Source organism: Enoplosus armatus, chromosome 21 (assembly GCF_043641665.1).
Source record: "Enoplosus armatus isolate fEnoArm2 chromosome 21, fEnoArm2.hap1, whole genome shotgun sequence".
Lineage (NCBI taxonomy): Eukaryota > Metazoa > Chordata > Actinopteri > Centrarchiformes > Enoplosidae > Enoplosus > Enoplosus armatus.
In genome coordinates this window covers 15,091,892-15,112,229 of record NC_092200.1, presented here as the reverse complement: position 1 = coordinate 15,112,229, position 20,338 = coordinate 15,091,892, and the positions used below count along the sequence as shown (strand labels likewise).

The 20,338-nt window shown below is 42.0% G+C and overlaps 1 protein-coding gene across 1 annotated transcript in view; it reads left to right on the top strand.

Annotated features, from left to right (window-relative positions):
* Positions 1-763: 763 nt before the first annotated feature.
* Positions 764-20,338, top strand: part of arhgap29a (Rho GTPase activating protein 29a) — a 33,749-nt gene continuing 14,174 nt past the window's right edge. The window contains exons 1-5 of the mRNA XM_070927952.1: positions 764-1,043; positions 15,500-15,643; positions 18,759-18,855; positions 19,653-19,725; positions 20,185-20,245. Of these exons, the coding sequence (XP_070784053.1) occupies positions 764-1,043; positions 15,500-15,643; positions 18,759-18,855; positions 19,653-19,725; positions 20,185-20,245 (655 nt within the window). The remainder of the gene's footprint in view (positions 1,044-15,499; positions 15,644-18,758; positions 18,856-19,652; positions 19,726-20,184; positions 20,246-20,338) is intronic.

Below are 20,338 nucleotides of genomic sequence, written 5' to 3'. Positions count from 1 at the left end.
CACAGTTTTAACGGGGCTGAAGATAATCTCCTGTATTTAAGACGTCTAGCTGTATAACATTGGACACCATTCTGAATGTTTCACTTGCATTTCACTGTGATTGTACCTTTTTTTTTTAATATATGATTAGATGTGACAAATAAACGTGACTGACTGACCATTGAATCAAAGTGCAGCACATGTTTACATGAGTTGTAACATCGAGCGCGGCCACAGAAGCTGTAGATTCCTATAGAAAGGGAAATAGTGTGACAGCTGTCATCACAAACTTCAGATGTATCTATTCATTGAATATATGATGTATTTCTAACGTCCATGTCCACTATGCCCAGTGTACCTCACAGTTAGAGCCTGGTTTGCTCTGTCAGTGTGTTTTGGGTCATTTGTAATTTGTAACATTGCTGCATTAAGATCAAGAGAAACTAATTTAGCACCATTCAAACTCCCTGCTGATTCCTTATTGTTCATTTCAATGTTGAATGTTGTCAACAAACGGCAGAGACAGCCCGTTTCATGAAAGAGGTTGATGGTAAAACTGCGGCAGGGTGAAGAATAGTCCACGTTTGCCTGTTGCTGTCAGGGCGGATGTGCTGCTGAAACCCAGGTGGTAACAGTGATCAGTGATGTCGTGGTTTTTCAAATGGTTCTCGTCTCTCCTTGGCAGCATCCTTCATCCCTGTTATGGTGCAGTGCTAGGTCTGAGACCGGAGCTGAACAGCGGGTTAACAGTCATCAGGCCTGAGGGCTACCGGACCAATAAGACATGCTGGCTGCCATGCTGCGCCAGAGTAGTGGTGGAGGATCAGGAGGTGGTAGTGGCGGCGGCGGCGGCGGCAGTGGTGGAACCAAACTCTCTCTAGGCATCTCCCGACTCTCCAGCTCCAGCTTGGGTTCAGCCAGCAGGCTCTCCAAGAGCGGCTCGGTGAGCTCGGACAGCCCTGATGCCCCCTCCTCCGACCCGAACTACATTATGCAGCTGGTCAGCGACGTGCGCAAGTTCGCTGATGTGCTTCTACAACTCAAAGAAGTTTTCAACTCCAAAGGTATGTTTGGAAAGAGTGAACACTGGCATTAAGGGACATGTAGCACAATACACACTGTTTTTGTAGTTTTGTGCTGATGATAAAAAGTGGCCGGCACAACTTTCTTGAGGCACTGATGTCTCTCACCTGCCATAATTAATCAGTTCTATTCACACTGACAGATTCATATACTAACTTGAGCTGTATCTGCTGAAGTGTCTTTGGAGGTAACCTGTTAATGATTTGTTGCCACAACAATTGTGAATGTGGGCTTTTCAATAAGTTAAGAGTACTTCCACGTATCAGCCATGACTTCTTGTTTCCCTGTTTCTTGTGATGACATGAAGACGTCAGTGTGGTTAAACCCTGCACTCTCTGATTTCAGATTTTCTCATAAACACTCGTATGTCCTTTAAAAATGTGTGTGGTGTGGGGGGGTGGAACGGAACAGTGTTGCACAGCCAAAGGGATTTATAACGGGCCGAAGCTGCCAGTCAACTCTTGTGTACACACTGTTGCTTTCACCACAATGTACACAGTCCCAGGTCTGCCTACCTGTTTTGTCCCGCTGTGGCCTTGGCTGCACGGTCAGTCAACCAGCCTTATCTCACTTGTAGTTTGGTTCTTGCCCTTCTTGTTTCTTCTGTAAAGTAGACAATACAAAAAAGTGCATTTACTGGTCTCTCTTAAAAACGGTTAATGAAGGGTTTGATAAATGACTTCACAGTGAGCATTTAGCAGAAAATAAATCTTCAGGTCAAGGCAAGGTTGCTTACCACAAATTCTGACATCGGTAAGAGTACCCTGAAAAAAAGATTTTAACATAATATAATAAGGACTTCTTTACCCTGAGCATAAAAAAAAATCCATGTTCCCTCTAATTCTTGGTCAGTGGTTAAAAAGATCATTTCCAAAGCATAGAGACGTTTAGAGACGCGCCTCAGACGTACTCCTGTCTGTGGGACTGTGTATATTTGTGTGGGTGGTGGGTTATTACATTCCTGACTTGGTATGTTCGCCATTGGCTTTTAGATCAGATCCACATTTGTTAATCTGCAGACCTGGTAAGGAAGGTCTAAATAAGACGAGGCGAAAGTGCATGTAGTGGTGCACGTGGTGGTGGTGTCCTTTTCGCCCCCATTACCACTGTGTCATGGCACCCAAGCCCTGGAAAAAGGAATCCCAGGCTTTTGTTTTACGTCTGGAGAGGTCAGTAAAGGTGCTTGACCCGGCTGGACATGGTCTATAGAGAGTAGGACTTGCAGCAAGCACTTTTTTAGGCTTGAGAGACTTTTTCAGTGACCTATCAACATGCCAAGGATCAAAGCAGTAAATCATCATGTGCAAGAGGTCGCTGTCTGCATCTTTATGGAGCAGAATGAGGCTTGATTTTAAATAAGAAATATGCCCTCTGCATTTTCTTCTGCAGTTTCTGACTTAGTCCAGCGTAATCCACCACAGATACAGTTTTGGTCTGTTTAATAGCAGATGAAAGGTGATCAACACACAGCGTGCGGGCACAGGTTCTTGCTATGTAACAAGGCTGCATTGCTGTCATACTATACATTTTGCCCTTGCTGCTTGTCCTTAAGAAACCGGTTTATAATCTGTGTTCTCTCCTCTCCACTCTCTCCATTGCACAGACCGAGTACAGGTTTATAACATCAAATGTTCTCATGAAGAACACTCTGCTGCTAATGTAACTGCACACAATTTAGAGGTCCAGTGAGCACAAGCTCAATTATGCAGATGCAGTCCCTGAGATGCCAACACGTGATTGTAAAGCAAAGTATTCCCATTAGAGGGCTTATTTTGGCTAAATACAGGAAAGGGCAGATTTGGGGAAATAGGCTGATTACAGTGTGGAAAACAGACCTCTCCGCTGTTGAGGAAAGTAGCAAAGAGACCGTTGTGCCTCCACAGTCATTTCAAACTCCAGGGGGAAAAAAAGTGAAGTCTGATAAATCAGTGATTTCACATTGGGACACACTTGACCCCATGCGAACACATTGAGGTCTTTGGGTTTTATTTTGTTGGTCTTATCGAGATGGTTTGTCATCAATAAAACCTCTTCAAAGTGTCATTGTTAAGGTTTAGCACCCTAGGGCGTTAGCCGAGCTTGCTAACAGATTGTTGGGAGTCACTGACTTGTGCTGTGATTGGTTGTGATTTAAATCCCCCTGTAATTTATGGCCATATTGTCTCTACAGCGCTTAACAATAGTTCAAACCTCTCATTACCCTGGCCACTCACTGAAACCTATGTGAACCCTCCTTTTTTTGTAGTCAATAGTCAAGAGCAATATTCAGCTTAGAGCCTTGCACCCCTCGCAACAGTGCCTGCATTCACAGCCAACGGTGTGAGTCTGACACCCATTGTCCCAGGAGGCATCTCCAGACTAGCATGCTGCTGCTAACTGGCAGCTTTTTCAGAAATGATACTTTCCCAAGTCAAGAATAGCTGCGGCCTGTGGGATTGGTCCCTGGGGGGGTTCTTCAGCCAATTCCATTAAGAATGTTTTATTTATAAAAAAAGGTTTATTTTTCTTGCAATGCACATCAACCTTAAATGGTAATTATAACGTGGCTGTTCAGTTGTGGTTAGAGTCAATGACGCATGACTGAGTTTAGTTTTTTTTTACTACTGCCTGAGAAGAAATTGTTTACATGCCTTTTTATTGTTATTATCAGGTCAGTGTTGAAGTCTCTTCGCAGCATCTCCACAGTGTGACAGATGTTTACGTTCTGCTTTAAGGTTGTGACCTTGTCCAGTGGCCACTTGTGAAGGGACATGTCAGTAATTGGAGGGGATTATTATTTTCAGGGTTGGTCTTAACTGGGGTCACCGAGGACGTTTGGGGACCAGATGAGCTGTGGATGTGGTCCCCGTGGGCCTTTTGTGTTTGCGACGGTGAATGGGGCCCCTGAAGCTCTCCATCATAAGATTAGGCGGAACAAACATTTGGCCCTAGCATGTCTTCATTCAGCAAACAACAGACTCCCAGCACTGTTTTTGGAGTCGCTGTGTTTTGCAGCAGCTCTGCAGATGATTGTCGCGCATGTCATCATCTATTTTAGGAGCGAGGGTGTATTGTTGTGGCCGCCTGCCTGACTGCGACAGGTGTGTCATCAGTGTTTTCACGCTCCAACGCTGCCAAGCAGAATGATGGCCAATTTTGTGCGTCAGCTGCTTAAGAATGAAAATTGCACCAGCAAGCTATTGACTCAGCGAGGCTGAGGAGAACAGGGTGTTACAGGAAAGCTACACGTATACATGTGTACTATGAACAGTTATCTAAATCTTTTGCATCTGGATCGGTCTGTTCGTAAGATTGCTCTCACGTTGAAAATGGGATTCTTCAATTTAACAACTTAATGCTGTTCCCTTTTAACTCAGTCAGCTCCTTGTTATTTTGCAGCTGTCAGACAGTGGATGATTTTTTTCTTGTGTGTTAATAGCTTTTGCACAGATACATTGTCACCACTAACACCTTCCCTTGGGATATCTTAAAATGAAGTAAAATCACAGCCGTGTACCTATAGAGCAACCACCCACTTGTTGCTTTCCAGTCTCTAAAGCAGCAGTTGTGATTTGAAACATGCGCTGACAGTGTGACATTCATTTGTTGTAAAATCATGTATTCAATCATCCATTATTTAAGTGAATCCAAGTCAATTTTCAATGCAGCACATAAATGTCAAACTATCCAAACTGGTTGCGGCCACTAGGCCATCCTGCCAAAGGAACCGTAACTAAATATTGCACAATCCCAGGCATTCTCTCTGGGAAGGATGGCTGTGCGTTAAGCATGCATGAAAGCAAGGTTTTGTCAAAGCTCCATCATCATTAGTCACAGTTTTAATTTGTCAGTGTTAATGTATGACTCGTATGCCCCCCCCCCCTCCTAATGTCAGCTGTGTGTTTTGCTTTGAGTCATAAGCATGTGTCCTCGGTTAATCAGTATGGGGTTTAGAGTCTCTCTCCTCACAGTGAATGTGGGTTCTGGGCTTTAATGATTAACAGGTCCAAACTAAAAATGTACCGCAGCTGTTGTGTAATGTTTAGTGATACACTGTCATGCACCTGACCACTCCATTGAGTTTTGTTTTGAGAGCCATTGACAGTAAAGGAAATGATACAATGGTTGTATTGATGTTAAACTTAACTTCACCAAGTTGCATTTTGGCTTCATGTTGTGCCTTTAGTTGAAGTATGCTGTGAGGATGTGGGAAAACAAGTGCCTTTTCTTTCTTTTTGGGAAGCCAGTTGAGTATTCTGCCATGATGCTGAAGCTTTGTGGGAAAATGATTCTGGTCTGGGTCCTCAGAGAAAACCTAAATGCTATTTTAGTGCTTTGTATTCTAAATCACCCCTTGTGAAATACCAGCCTAAAATTAGCCCTACTTGGGCTTTTCACTAACCATTCCAGGCTTTCTTAATGGCTGTAACTGTGCTCTGTTTAGACAGTCTATCCCACTGGGTCTGGGATCCACTCTAAAGCATTGCAAGCTTCTTCTTGCCCCCCAAAACTTCCTTTTATGGTTCTTTTTACTGTGCCCATATGTTAAAGCCACTGTAAATTATTGCAAGCACAAGACAACTAGCCTTCCTTACTTTAAAGTTGTCTCTTGAAGATCAAGTTACATTCATGGTTTGGGAGTCTGGTTCCTAAATACAATTTTCCAAAGATCTCGATTTAATCAGACCGTACACATATCGTGCTAACTAAGCTGCCTAACAGGATTTATTACATTAACTTAATTGTTTTGGGTGATCTTGTTTAAAAGCACAGCTATGGTCATTAGTTGATGCGGTACTAGGGTTGGGATTAAAGTGCATTGCATGCAGAACATTGTGACATATGGCAGGTCTCTTTATCCCCTCTGCCTGAGGAAACAAAACATGAAATCATATACTGTACAGAGCACCACCAGCTTAAAATCCTTTGGCAATGCACAATACGTGCAATATTGGCACGCTGTCTACAGGTGGCAAAACCATGCTGGCTTGTCAAGTGTAATAGCCCAACTGCACTTGAAGATTTGTAAGTTGTTTTCAAGTTGTAACCCAAGGGAGCTCCCTCTCTGTGTGTCTCTGGTCTTCCTTCCCTCTGGTAAGATTTATGGTTATGGGCACTGTTTTTGCTGGGGCAGCTTTGTTCCAGGAGGCTGTCGATGTCTGCCACACACTAAGATGAAGCTCCCACGGGGAAGCCAAGGATAGTGGGCTCTGATGAGGGGCTGTACTTTAAAAACTTTGTGCTGGAGGCTTCGTAGAGGCTATATACAGTGGAAGCTTTTTGTCTAACTGTAAAGTAATAGGGATTTTGAAGATGGCAGTATTCTTCAGTATTCTTTCATATATAACTCAGAATAAAGATGGCAGATTTAACCAACACCCATTTGGTTGTGTGATGAGAAGACCCCCCCTCGCCCTTCTTGGATTAAGGCTTTAAGGAAACAAAGATGGCAAGTTTATCCTCTGAAAAAGCTTAAGTAGCCCTTGAATCTGCAGCCTGTACCCCTGCATTGGAATAAAGTCATTTAGAATGAGGCAAGTCGGCATTCATTTGACATCCTGCACTTTTAAACGTGTGGTGCAAATTATTCATCCACTAATACAGACATTTCAATTAGATACATCCACTAGTAGGGATGCAAAATGTATGATCTTTTCAGTTGAAACCTTGATTTGAAAAATTGTCATGGGTAATTTTTTGCAACACAAGTTGATTAGGTATAGTATATGTATAATAAATGAACAAAAATGCCAGCAGTCAAAATTGCTACTCTGCCTCTTGTTCTTCCTGTTGTTATTCAACAACTGGTCGTCAAAGATTGAATATAATGACTTTGTGGAAGATACAGATTTTTCTGGATATGAATTGGAGAACACAAAACATGCATTGTGCTTAAAACAAAGTCTAACCCATTCTTAGATCAGCAAAGTGGCTGTAGATTACAAATCCCCATATCAAGAAGCAAAATAACATGGACCGGCCTGATCTCCTTAAGTCTATGTGCTTTGTTATTTAAGAGCATGTCTATGTGGTGAGAGGTAAGTCGGCCGTCTATTCATTGTCACTGTGTATTGTTGAAATTTGGCGAGTCAGCTTTGCAAGGGATGATTTGTATGGAAGAGCCAGACATAGTGAACTGGTTAGATGCTGCAGATGACAGGTGCTTATTTCAGTTTCAGCTTCAACAAGATAAGTAATGGGTTTTAGCATGTTGTTCTTGTCATTTCGAAAACCTCCTGGCCTGTTCAAACAACACAAGCACTGACTGTGCGGCAATGCACAGGTATCCCAGCCTCCTTATTCACTAGTCTTTGAGTGAGATTTTGATAAACAGTTATAAATATTATTCACTGATTTTTAAAATTTTTTATTTTTTTTTTAAATCAGTTTCTTCTTCTTTCGGCATCAGGTGTCGTGGTGATACCTTGTGTAGCGAGGGCTATACTGAACATAATTGGCCTTGTTTTTCTGCCAGAACCAACCTTAGGGCATGCTCACATGTGACTGGGTCAGCCCCATGCTGGGTACAGCTCATAACTTGTTAAAGGCCAACAGAGCTGATGGGAGAGAGAAGGATAACCAGCCACTGTCTTTGTCCACAACATTCTGTAACTTTAGGAACTCAGTTGCTGTGCTCAGTGAAAGGAACAGAGACCCTGTTTGATGTCGAGGTAAACAGCGTGAAGCATAGCCAGGACCAATTGGGGTCTGCCCTGTCTTGTGAGACTCAAATTAGGTCCCATTGGAGTGTAGAAAGGGCAGGGGAGGAAAGTGGAGCTATTGGGGTGTGATTGAACTTGCCAAAGCATACGCCACACAAGCAACAATACCGGTATCGCTCTTGAATCGGCTTCTCCAAACTGATAATGGCTTCCCTAGAACAAATAGTGTCTTTTCATCTAATCAGTTGTTAGGAAGGAATTCCAGAGCTTCTAAATCTCCATATTTCATAACTAGCAATGAATGGAGATGAGGCCCATATATGCAGGAGGCCCCTTAGAATTATAATGTTTTGTACCTTTGACAAGACAGGCAGGTGAAGATCAGCATTGCCTCCACAGCCCCAAATGCCTTCAACCCCATGCAAGGCCTCAAGCTGTTAATTCTTACTATGGTAAGATACAAAACAGTGCCTTGTGCGCACAGAAGCCCTTGTTTTTCTTCAGATGTTTTTCTTTATCTTCCAACTTAACATATCCTTAAAATGGTAAATATATTTGTCCCATTTCCCTTTTTATAATCAGCAATGTTCTAGCTGTATGCATGAAAAACAAAAATGAATCTTCCTTCAACCCTTTATGTTGCCCAAAGTTGAGAGATACTTGGAATTAGAAAAAAAATGAATTTAGTACATTTCACTATCGCACAAAGCCCATTCTCTCAGGATTAGGATGCTAGTAAAGCTAAACAGTGTCCTCTTGTTCTCAATGCTGTGTTTGCCCCCCAACCTCAGCCCCCTCACCTCCCAGTTCTGCCCCTTGACAGGTGTACTAAAGGGGCCCATCTTTGTACTTGTTGGACAGCTCTCCCAGCTCTCTGGCCTGCTGATGTTCCTTTGCCTCTCATTACACAGCTTGGGAAGCAACTGTAGTCTCTTCAGCCTAATGCCTGACCAGTTTGGCTGCCAGCTAGAGGTTGCACGGTGGGGGGGATTTGCAGTTTCTCTTAAAGAAAGCATAGTTGGAATGCCAGCCTTCAGAGCTTTGCATCAACAGTAGGCGGTGGTGGTGGTGATGTGGGGGGATATCCAGAGAGAAAGGTTGCCTGTCTTTCCTCACTGTGACAGACAGCTCCAAAGAGAAATGAAGGAGGGGGAAAAACAAATTCTTCACTCCACACTGGGTATCTCATTTATATGCGAAGGACTAAAGAGAGAAATATCCAAGGGTAAACTTCTCTGTTGACTAGAAAAAGATCTTGGAACATTTTACCAGTTCATCCTTGGATTTTAGGATAATTGTCAATTCCTTATTGGATCTTTGTTACTGGATTTAGCAATATGTACTTGTATCTTGTGTTTGTGTTCCTCTCTAGTAGTCAAACGTAATGTCATTTCCTATCTTCAGCCTTCATTGAGCATCATTTTTCATTCACTTTTGGTTTCCTGAGCTAACAGCTAACAAGCCTGACAAAGGCAGTAGCCTGCAGAGTGGGAACATAAAAGCCCCCTACCTAGGTGGAAGGTGCTGTGTGTCTAGCCTAGGGCTCTTTTTTAAACGCCAGCTCTTTGTGCATGCAGTCTTGGGGAAAAAGAGCTTCAAAGGTGAAGCAACAGGGAATGCCTCAGAATGAGCATAGCAGTCTGGGAAGGCAAAGTTCCCCTGCCTTTTACCAGCTGCATGTAATCTGCTAATCCGTAGAGTGGACCGCCGGTGGTCTGTCGACAGAGGTGGACCAGGGCCACTGACCACAGGAAGTATGTTTGGGAGGGGGATATCAAGGGATGTATGGGCCACCCATTGCAGTGACCCTTCCCAAATGTTAAAGGTTAAGTGGACCCATTTTGCAACCCCCTTATAGTCGGGCAAATAGATTGAAACGATGGGGTCATTTTTAGCATTGCGCAAAAATACCCTATTAAAGATGTGGTACTGGCGAGAGGGTTACGTGAAAGAATGTGGCATTTCACCCTAGCCAATTAAAGAAGAATTCATTTGAACAAAACAAAGGTTATTGAGTCACACAGTGATTGATTATTAGACCCCCATTTCATTGCTTGTCTTTTGAAGAAGGGGGCAAGTCTCAACAGAGCCCCTTGAAACCTAACCTTACCATAGCTTTCGATGAATGCACAATTTCTTTGAAACAAGTGCCACTACAGAGTCCTAGTTGGTTATTTAAGGGTGAGTAGCTGGAATGTCCAGCTGTGGTCTGACTCAATAGGACACATTGAGAGGTTTTGATTGACATTGGTCATGGCTAGCCTGTCCGACATCCTATTTAGCCCCCTCTGCCATGAGCTGCTTCCATTTGATCGGACCTCCGCAGACCCAGTTGTGACATGTTTAGTGATTTCACACTTGCTTTGTGGCAATGAGCACCCCTCCGTTCCCTCAAATGTTTTGAAGCATAAATAATACATTGCTCCCATGATTTGCAATGCATGACTGAGCATAGCTAGGGTCAGAGCAAAAGGAATGTTGCCAAGTCATATTGTGCCAGGCCCTAGTGGAAGTTTTGTGCTTCAAAGAGTTAAGCCATTGATGCTAAGTGAGTTTCCTTATGGTGCATATCAAGAAAAAGCATCAGCGTATTTTTTTTTTTTTTTTTTTTGAAAATTTACTTTCTTGTATGGTAGTCTGTAGGCTACATTGTGAGCAAATGTTAAGTATTACAAACCTAAATGCTTAAGTATAAAATAGTTTGACTCTCCCCAAGTACAAGTTTGTTCTCCTTACCTAAATATCCTTCTGTCTCTCTTTAATAGATGTGTCAGTTTGGTTGCACTCAAACAAAAATAACCAAGAGTATAAAGACTTGCTGCAAAAACCCTTTGCACATGTAAATCTAGGTAAGTATATTCCAGGTGTGGCCCTTTTTATTTGCCTTGCACAATGTTTGGGTATTGTGCATATTACAACTCAGAATGGAAAAAGCTCTTTCCGAGTGTGTTACGTGACACCATAGGATCCAACTCTACTGTGTGTTAAAACTGCACAGTTACGCTAATAACCAAGGTTGACCCTGCAGGTTAACATTGGATCTGCATATGGGCTTGCACTTTGGTGAGTTACCAAAGAAATCATTTAACATAAAAAACACTGTAGTGACCTGGGGGTCAGGGAGTGTAGGGGAACCTACAAAGTGGAGAATACTGATTCACAAATGTCCCAGCTAGGGAATATTGCTATGGCTACAGGTTTCATGCTCACCAATATTGCCTCCCCACATACTGTGTAGACAAATCAACAAATATGATATTCTTTATATACCCGATCCTCAGGACACAAGGTTATCAAATGGGAGTCTATGGCCTTATGTCTGTATATTGTAGGTCTATAACATGCAATGTCGGAGTCTCTGCTGCAAAAGGGCATCACAATGTTTTGGTATTGAGGTGTCATCTCGATGGTGAGTGATCCGACAATGTTTTCATTATGGATCCCCCTCCACCCCTCGCTCCTGCAACTCCCGTCCCCACTCCCAAACAAGAGGCTGGAATGTTGGGTTTCCATGACGCTAATGAAGTAAAAACCTGGCAATGTGTTACTGGCAGCCTCAGAGCAGCTCCTGATCCGCGGCCTCCTTCTCATCAGGATCAGAGTCTGATCCCCCTGTAGCCTTCATTCACCAGGGCTTATTATGCCCAGGAATGTCTCTCACTCTCTCCTTCTCTCATAACCCCCACTGAAGCAGGGAAGTGGGGTGCAGGGGTAAATTTGGGACAAATCCCAAGGGAGAGTACTACACCAAATAACACACAACCCCCCATACCCACCAAAACTCCTCCCCATCACTCCTTACAATCCTTCCACCGCTAACCATCACACATGGACAAAGACACATACACACACACTCCAAACCTTCTTTCCTGTGAAAAGTGAAAAGCTGCCGTTGTGATTTATTGTTCCATAAATGCTTCATGTGGCAGGCCCTGAGGCGACCAGTCCCTCTGTTTGCTAGTGGCCCCAGGGACAATAGTGAGTTTTCGGCACTCAAACAAGTCCTCACGCAAAACTCAGTGATCTTCCCAAGGGAAAACGGAATGATCTTTCCAGCTCCTTGTTTTTTTGCCATTTTTCAGATGAGTAATATTTGCAAATTTAAACACCTTCTGTTTTCTAAATTCTCCTTTCCAAACTTTCTTTCCCATCTTAAACAAGACACTCCTGAAACAAAATGCACTACTCAGATGTTCCTTTAACTGGCCCTCCCTGGTGGGAACGAGTCTTCTTCTCTTTGTGTTTCGCCCAGAATGGCAGTTGAGGGGTTAAATAATCAGTCTCTGTACATTATCCTGTGTCCTGCTGGGCTGGTGGACGCAACCATAATGTCTCGCTAATTAGCCTCCATTTAGGATGGTCCAATAGGCCACACAACCACCATTGAAGATTGAAGCCCATGGAGCTTTGCAAAGGAAGACCCTCTGTCCCATGGGCATTCAGGGTTTAGGCTCGTCCTTAATAAAACTCCAGCTTGCCCAGGCATGATGCCTCCAGGACTCGGGATTCAGTTACTTGGTCGATGAATGGAGTGTATAGCCTGTGTGGGGATGATTTTGGCCATTGTGTGTATTTTGTCATTGAAAGGATAATGTCCATAAATGGGATCTAAACTGACCAGGACCAATTAAGGGCTTAAAGGTTGAAGCGGCTCATTGTAAATGAAAATTATTGTTGGTTGGGGTCGCTGTATAAGGTTTTGAGAGATAAAGTCTTTTGGGAAGACTGGGTTCTATTAACAGTAAAGGATATGCATTGAAAAAAAAGTTAAAGGAAAATATTATGTATATATATATATATATATATATATATATATATATATATATATATATATATATATATATATATATATATATATATATATATATATTTTTTTTTTTTTTTTTTTTAAATCTAAGATACTGGTAAATGTTTCTGATGTTTTTTGTTGTTCTACACAATGTGTTTTTTGTAAAGGCGGACTTTCCTGTCAAGTATTTTGATTGAAGATTTTCTTTAATTTGTGCCATATTAAATGGGGAACACCACCATTCAAAAGGTTTGTGATGGGAAAGAGTACATCAGTTGTACCACTACAAAATCACTTGGCACGGTTCTACTTAATCGTTTACTCAGGATTGTACAGATACAGTCATTTACAATGACATGGTAATCCAGGCTACCAACAAAGAGAATGACCTTCTCTGTACGCCGATGTGCATTGATTGTATAGAGGTATTGAGTCTCAGTTTGATGTGTGGTTGTGCCAGAAGCACACCGCTGGCCCTTTTCCTGCCTCTTGAGGAGTTGGGCAGTGGAAACAAAAGGACGAGAGGCTTTCGTCATCAAAAACCACTAGGTCCTTGGCACTAGACGGAGCTGTGCATGACATCTGATGAAGATGGATGAAAGTGGTTGCTATGGTAAAGGATAGGACTCTCCAGGTCCTGTGGAGAAACTTTTGGTGAGCTAGAAGCAACAGGGCATGTTGGCATGGAATAGTTCATGTGGTACTGGAACAGCCTCAGATTTGTGCTTGTCTTATGTAATCGTTTTGGTGCGTCTGGGTTTTCAAGTGTTCTGTTTGCCGAGTTGATTTGTTTGTGTGTGGATCTTTTGCAAGTGCTTGACGCTCACCTGGAATTACGTCTTGACCTCCTTGCGGTGTTATTTCCCAGAGTTGTTGCACCTTACCCAATCACTCCAGATCTTTGGGTTTATGTTAAGTGGCCCATTGTTGAATAGCAGGATGTGCTGATTGGCTGCATTTAAGATGTCAGTAAAGCAGCAGCATGCATGGCCATTTGGCACACTATGGCCGCTGAGTCCAATGAGACACACATACAAGTGTGGTCCTCTGTAGTTGACAGATATTTTGTTGTTTTTAAGTGCTTTATCTGGTTGTTTGATTATTGTTGTGATGTTGTGACCTGTTGGTCAATGTGAACTTGTCACCTGCTGGTCAGTTGGCTGGATTTCCGGGTCAGGCCTCAGCTAGCATTGTCATGGCGGCCACACAGACCCAGCATTATTAGCCCCACTGGCGGCACTATTTGTCCCACTCCAAAATAGAGGGCTAATGAATAAAAGAAAAAATGGGAGACAGCTAAAGTCTTTCTGATCCCCCCTTCAATGAAGGGGTAATCCAGGGGTGATCGTCAGCACAAAATGTGGCTTTGACTGCCTGTATCCATTCTCTGTGTGTGTGTGTGTGTGTGTGTGTGTGTGTGTGTGTGTTTTATTTTTTTTTAAACCTGTATTTACTAGGAAGTTGCAAGTATATATGACCAAGAATAAACTTCTTTGTACACGTGACTCTGATAATCACATTTAAAGCATGAAATAAAAACAACCTGCCGAGCAGCCTACTAGGTATTTAGTGTGATTACAGGCCTAGGACCGGAACATATTTTAGTCACAATGCCAATTATGTGTGTCAGAAAGAGGAGCAGTCGGATGCGTCCCCCTTTACCACCCCAATTCCCTCTTGTATCAGTCGTCTTTGGGAAAGCCACCCATGGCAGCTCTGTCAGTACCCTGTCACACTACCCGGTAGTACTCAGTATGTTTCCAATAAGTAGTAAAAAGAACACCTTAGCCGTGGTTCATGTACTCATTTACACTTTCTCATTCCTCGACAATTCCAAGAGCACATTATCAAGGTTACTTGATAGCAAAGGGCATTTTGTCCCTTTGTAAATGGTGGTGACTCACTGTTAGTAAAGTCACATCTAGCACACGGAACCACATACCTGAGATGCCATGTTCTCTTTGGTTAACTGACTAGCTGTTAACACTGTTGTTTATTTGTGCACTTGGCTGTCAGTTTAGCACCATTTTAGTTCTATGTGTTGGCTTGCTGAGATGTGTCCAATCCATCTGCCATCTGTGCTTTATGGTCTAGTTGCCTAGACAGACCATTGATTGCAGTGTCTACTATAACTGCTGTGAATGGATGACAGGAGTCTGACATGGCTGCTGTGGTCAGTCTTTCAACCACCAACAAAGCTGGTATGTCATGTAGTAATCCTGTTTCCAGTGAGGTTGCTCCATTCATTTAAAGTAGGGAGATTTTTAAATAGCTAGGTTCTAGGCCCAGTCTGCTCAGGTTTTGTAGCACATGATAAATTGTTAATTGTTAAGTGTTTCTTCAGACTGAAAACAACATTCATATAATAAAATAGTACCTGAAAACGTTTTTCTAGGATCTACATAGCATGTTCTGTTGCAGAGGAAGAATGAACGACTTATTGGTGAAAGGTTAACAAGGCTAATGTATAATGTAGTAGCTGTCAATGAGATTTCAGTGCTTGATATCCAGTAGACACTGTAAATGTTTTTACTGTCTTTACCAATGCCATCACGTTGAATGGTTAATTGAGGTTGATGGTTGAAATACCTTTCCAAAATCCCAACATGACATGATAGGTAGGACTAATAAGTTCTTTGAAATGCTAAATTGCAGTTGTTCCTTGAATTGACCTTTTTCATTTTGCTTATATACATTGTATGCAGTCTTTATTTATTTTTTTAATGGCAGCTAAAGTACAAGTCTAGTCCAGAATCCACATCCAGCTTTCACATTTGCAGTGGTATCTACTGTAAGGGCTTGTCCTAAGTAGTAGATAATATCCTAAGTCAAAACAATGAGGCTTCACTAAAAGTGCCTGTTATCACATTGTGATGTCGTCTACATGCAGTATAATAATTGAATGTAACTTAAATGAAAATCAAAGCATGAAGGAGTGAAAGCATTGTGATACAGGGAAGGAATATACATTAATTGTCACAGTAAAAGTGTCTTTGCAATTTTCCAGAGCACCAGGACTGCCTCCATCAGGCGGTCCACGAGCGTCTCGGGGAGCTGCTGCGAGTCCTGAAGGCTATTATCAGCAAACACCAGAGCCTCAACTCGGTGGACATCCTCAGTACAGCTGGAACCGTCATCGCCACAGTCAAAGGTGAGCTGTGATGACCAGATCTCCCTTAAACACACATGCACACGCGTAACTCACAGCTTTCCTGTAAAACATACCAGCTACTCCTCCACTCTTTCTTTGGTCTGTTTTCTGTCTCTGCTTATCTAATCCCCCCTCCTCCCTTGACTGTTTTATCTACTGGACATCCACTATTACTGTGTCCTCTCTCTCACACTGTCTCCCCAAGTCTTAAAAAGAACTTCCCAGTTCCCAAGTTTTTCGTATAGCTTCAAAGCAATGCAGCTCTTCAGAAGTCACACAAGTGCTTTGAATGCAGCAGCATGTGTTTCAAACCCCATACAGAGAGTAAGAAAATAATATTTGGGAGTCAGATACCTGATTCAAGAGGCAGGGAGAAGCGGGTGTCCTTTGTGCTTTGTCTGCCAGTTCAGAGGGAACTACACTGAGGAATCCTATTCAATCCCTCATTCTCTGAGATTATGATCTGGCATGCAGGTCAATTCTTAACTTGGCCGACACACAAGAATCCCCTGAGTATACCTCGTCTCAATTTGCATTGCAAAGAGGGCCATAGAGGGGCTGCATAGCTTTTTGTAAAGCTTTCACTTAATAAGGAATGGTGACATGGTGGAGTGAACAAAGCAAGAGGAGGCTCTGCATATGAATGTAGCTTACCTTCACTGAAATATTTGGAATGAGTCCACACACATGCACACACTCGTGTGCATGTGTGTGGACTCATTCCAAATGAGTGTGCCATAAACAATTATTAGATGCATGCAAGTCCCATCTTTCATGCAGTAACTTTGCTATTTGTATGGCATTCAAACTTGTTGATGCCCAATAGAGGCACGCAGAATAGGACCTTTTCAATAAGGAAGCCTTAGATTTGACAGCTTAATGGTTGTTCTATAGAAGCCTTTGATTTAGCCTCTTACTAATATTAAATTGATGGGTGGAAGGATTCTTAAGAATGTAGATTAAAATTTTCAGCTTATTAATAGCAACTGGTTTAAGGGCAACAGTGTTTATGATATCTCTGAACAAGTGCCTTTGATAAATAGCAAATTAACAGACAGCATTTACAGTAGCTGTTATTATCTGGTCTTTTAATGATTATGTGCATTGAAGCATGCTGTGACATCTTTTCTGCCACTAGGTGGCCAGAATTGTTCACCTCTTGACCATCCCACAGTGACAAGGTGATATCAGCTGTACACTTATATGTAATATTTTTTCACTACCAAATCTAAAAGCTGTTGAAGATATGCAATTTTGTCAAGCTACTATTTATGGAAGTGTGTCATGTGACCAGGAGGTTGTTTTGTTCTGTCATTAATTTTAATGTTAAGAAACAGATTAAAAGTGTACTGTTTGATTGTACAAATAAGACAATAATGTACATTTTTCTAGTAGAGATTGTATTGCATTTCTACGTCATTGCACTCTAAGGTACACCCCAACACTCGATCAAATACATGTTCATACAGAGTTTTGTCACCTGTGATCCTTCATTCAGTCGCATGCCAGGTTGCTACACCTTCACATTATTCTTTATTGGAAGAAAAGCATAGGACTTTGCAGCTGACGAGTGTTTCGATAGTGTTGTGCTTTTCCAGTGAAACAATACCATTTTTCTCCGATGATGTAACTTCCACGTTTGGACCAGTGGTTGGGGCCTGAGCGAGTACTGGCATTGTATTCCAGCAAGCCTCAGGATGTCCTGTTGGGGGTAGGGGTCGGACAGCAGAGGAGGAGATGTAACTGCATAAGAGAGTTGCGTTCTTTGAATGGTGGTGGCTACAGTAGCTGGGCTGGCGTTGAAAGAGGCTCCCAGGGCCCTATGGACATTGGACCCCGTCAAAATCCTGTTTTTTGCACCCTTCCAACAGAGCCTTAACACTTCCTGTACCTGAGTCTGAGAGAGGAATTTTTACGTTGGATGTATTTCTCTGTCAAGTTCTCCTTTTGCTGGATAGAGGAACATACTATTGGACCCCTTGAATAACAGTAACTTGTTCAGTGGCATGTTTAAGGTGTTTGGACTGAAAAATCGCGTTTCAGTCACCCTGAAGTATTGGTTACTGGTCATGATCAAGACAGTTTATTTCTGTCAAACAGGAGAAATGCTGAAGAAAGTTTTGAGGTGGGTAATTGGTAGTTTTGTAGCACAGTATACTTCTCTGACAACTGTTTCCAAAAGACCTGGATGCAATGCGTAATAGCTACTGAGGAGCATCTTAGTATTTTGTAGGTGTTGTTTAGGTGGGTGCTCTTCAGTTTTCATTAAGTGGCACATATATGGAAAGGCCTGGTTATAGAGTTGGTGGGGATACAGTTTGGGGCCGGTTTTCTGATTCCAAAAATAGTTCCCAACTTTTGGTTCATCCAGAAATCTCTTCTTCTACTTCTGTTACAAAGACACGATTCACAAGAGAAACTTTCAAAACAAAGTCTTACAATAAAGCTCAGTAACTGAAGACGGTAGGTTTTCTATTTTAAAATATCTGCTCCACTTGAGTCTAGAAACTCTAGAAATCTCCATTGTTCTAATGGAAAGGAAAGACTAAGGAAATCATGGAGGCAGCAAAGTGGTCTGTGACATCACTGATTTATTGCGTGGTGTTTACTCTCATTTTCTGAGCATCTCCTAGTTTATTTTCTCTCTGCTCAGTCAGGACAGGAAGTTTATTGTGAAGACTGATTACAGCCGTATTTACACTGGTGTTTTTTCCCTATTCTGTCCTCAGTCATCACTGTGTTTAGACTTACAGCAGGAAACTACTGCCTTTCCAGATTACAGCTAAATATATACACTTGCAGTATTTGCTTATCTTCTGTGATTTAAAGTACAAAGTTGTTTTTGGATGCCTCTGAGGGACTTTTCAATTTTCTTTTGAGATATGAAGTGAACAGTTCCTTAGCTCTCGGTGTGAATTGAGGAGTACAGCATGACTCAAAAGAGATTTCCATTGACTCCATACTTGACGTCATGCACAGGATGATGAATCATACCATGAGATTCATGCTTTAAATGTAGCAATATCAATGGCGCCAGTTCAGGATGTCATCAGTATGCAGGTTTTAGGTTTGCTACCAAAGCTTGACTCAATCCTACTTCATCACTATTTGACAGGGGTGAACTTTAAGGAGGTGAACGAAGAGAACAAACAGAAGCTTTTCGGAGAGATCTACATCGCTATCGACACATTGGCATTCACCTTTGGCAATGTGTAAGTATGTCATCACTGTGATTGCAATCCCCATGGCTCGTTTCTCTTTTGTGGCCTTTCTTACTCCATCAAACGAGTTGACTGTACTATTATTCTTAATCAAGGGCAGGTTTTTTCAACTGTAATTGTTCCCTGTCAGTTCTGACAGTCCATAATTAATTACTATTACTAAGTCAATTAGTATATTGCACATTTTAAACAATCCAGTGCAAGACAGGAAAAATAGTACCATGTGAGCAGAAAAAGAAATATGGAAAACGATAAAAAGGAGAATAGAACCAGAGCTAGATGATAAATTAATCATTACAAATATTTCTGTGTAAATACCTGGTTAACATTATGTTAGATGAAATTTGAAAATATAAATAAATAATAAATAATAATTCTTTGGGCTTTCAATTGTGGCTATTTCCTTTTAAGAGTATTGTTATGAAGAAATGGTTATGAGGCAGCAATGATTGAGAGGTGATTAAAAGAGAACAGAAATCTTGCATTACAAACTGGAGGTGAGGAAGGTCTAATGAAAGAGACTATTGGGTTGATTTATGGAAACTGTAGCTTAACCCTGAAAGTCCAGATATCAGATATCTCTGCCTCTGTTGCATCGAGTTTGACCATTCTTTTTTTAATCTGTCTTTTTTTCCCCCATCTTCATGGAAGCCCAATACTAAAATGCTGGAATACCCCCATAAAACTAAAACACAAAGATGATTTGAGTCAGGTTTTAAACTGATTCCTGCATATGCTTTCTCTTTCTCAACCAAATTTGTTGATTTGTGTTTGTGTTTTCCCCTCAGAGTGTCTGACTTCCTTATGGGAGATGTAGAGAATGGATCAGTGTTGGGGCTCCCCCTGACTAAGAGAAGCAGGGTAAGAAAAGTACAATCATTATATTGTGTAGCTCTGTTTATCACCCCCCAAACAAATGGCCTAATTCATTTAGCACAAGTGAGGTATCAAATTGGCACTTGCCACCTTCCACAACTGTTATCATCAAAAATGAAAGCTGTCATTGTCCCATGAACGCCAGGATGTGGCCTACTGCCCCTGAATTGTCAAGCAAAAGATATTAAAAATGATCCAGCAGAGTGCAGAGTTCAGGGGTTAAACCAGCACTTGCAGGTTGACGCATGTTCCCGAAATGGCCTCCGCAAATGATGAATTGATGCTATGTATTGTTGTTTTCCTGCTGAAGGTTTTATAACTGCTCTAAAGAGGAAGTAAGGTTCTGATAAGCCTTGTTTTAAGCCTGTTAGCAGAGCATACCGTGCCTTGAGTAGGAAATTCATCCTCCTCATTGTAGATTTTTTTTTTCTGTCTGTTTTTCAGTCTTTTGAGAACCTCTCCGTGGAATCTGGAGGATCCGGTCCCGAGAAAGATGATCCGCCAGGTAAGACAGATCTCTATAGCACACTACTGTGTTCTGGTGCCACTCTGTGAAAGTGTGGGGAGAAACTAATCCTGGCAAATTTGTTAGGAAAAA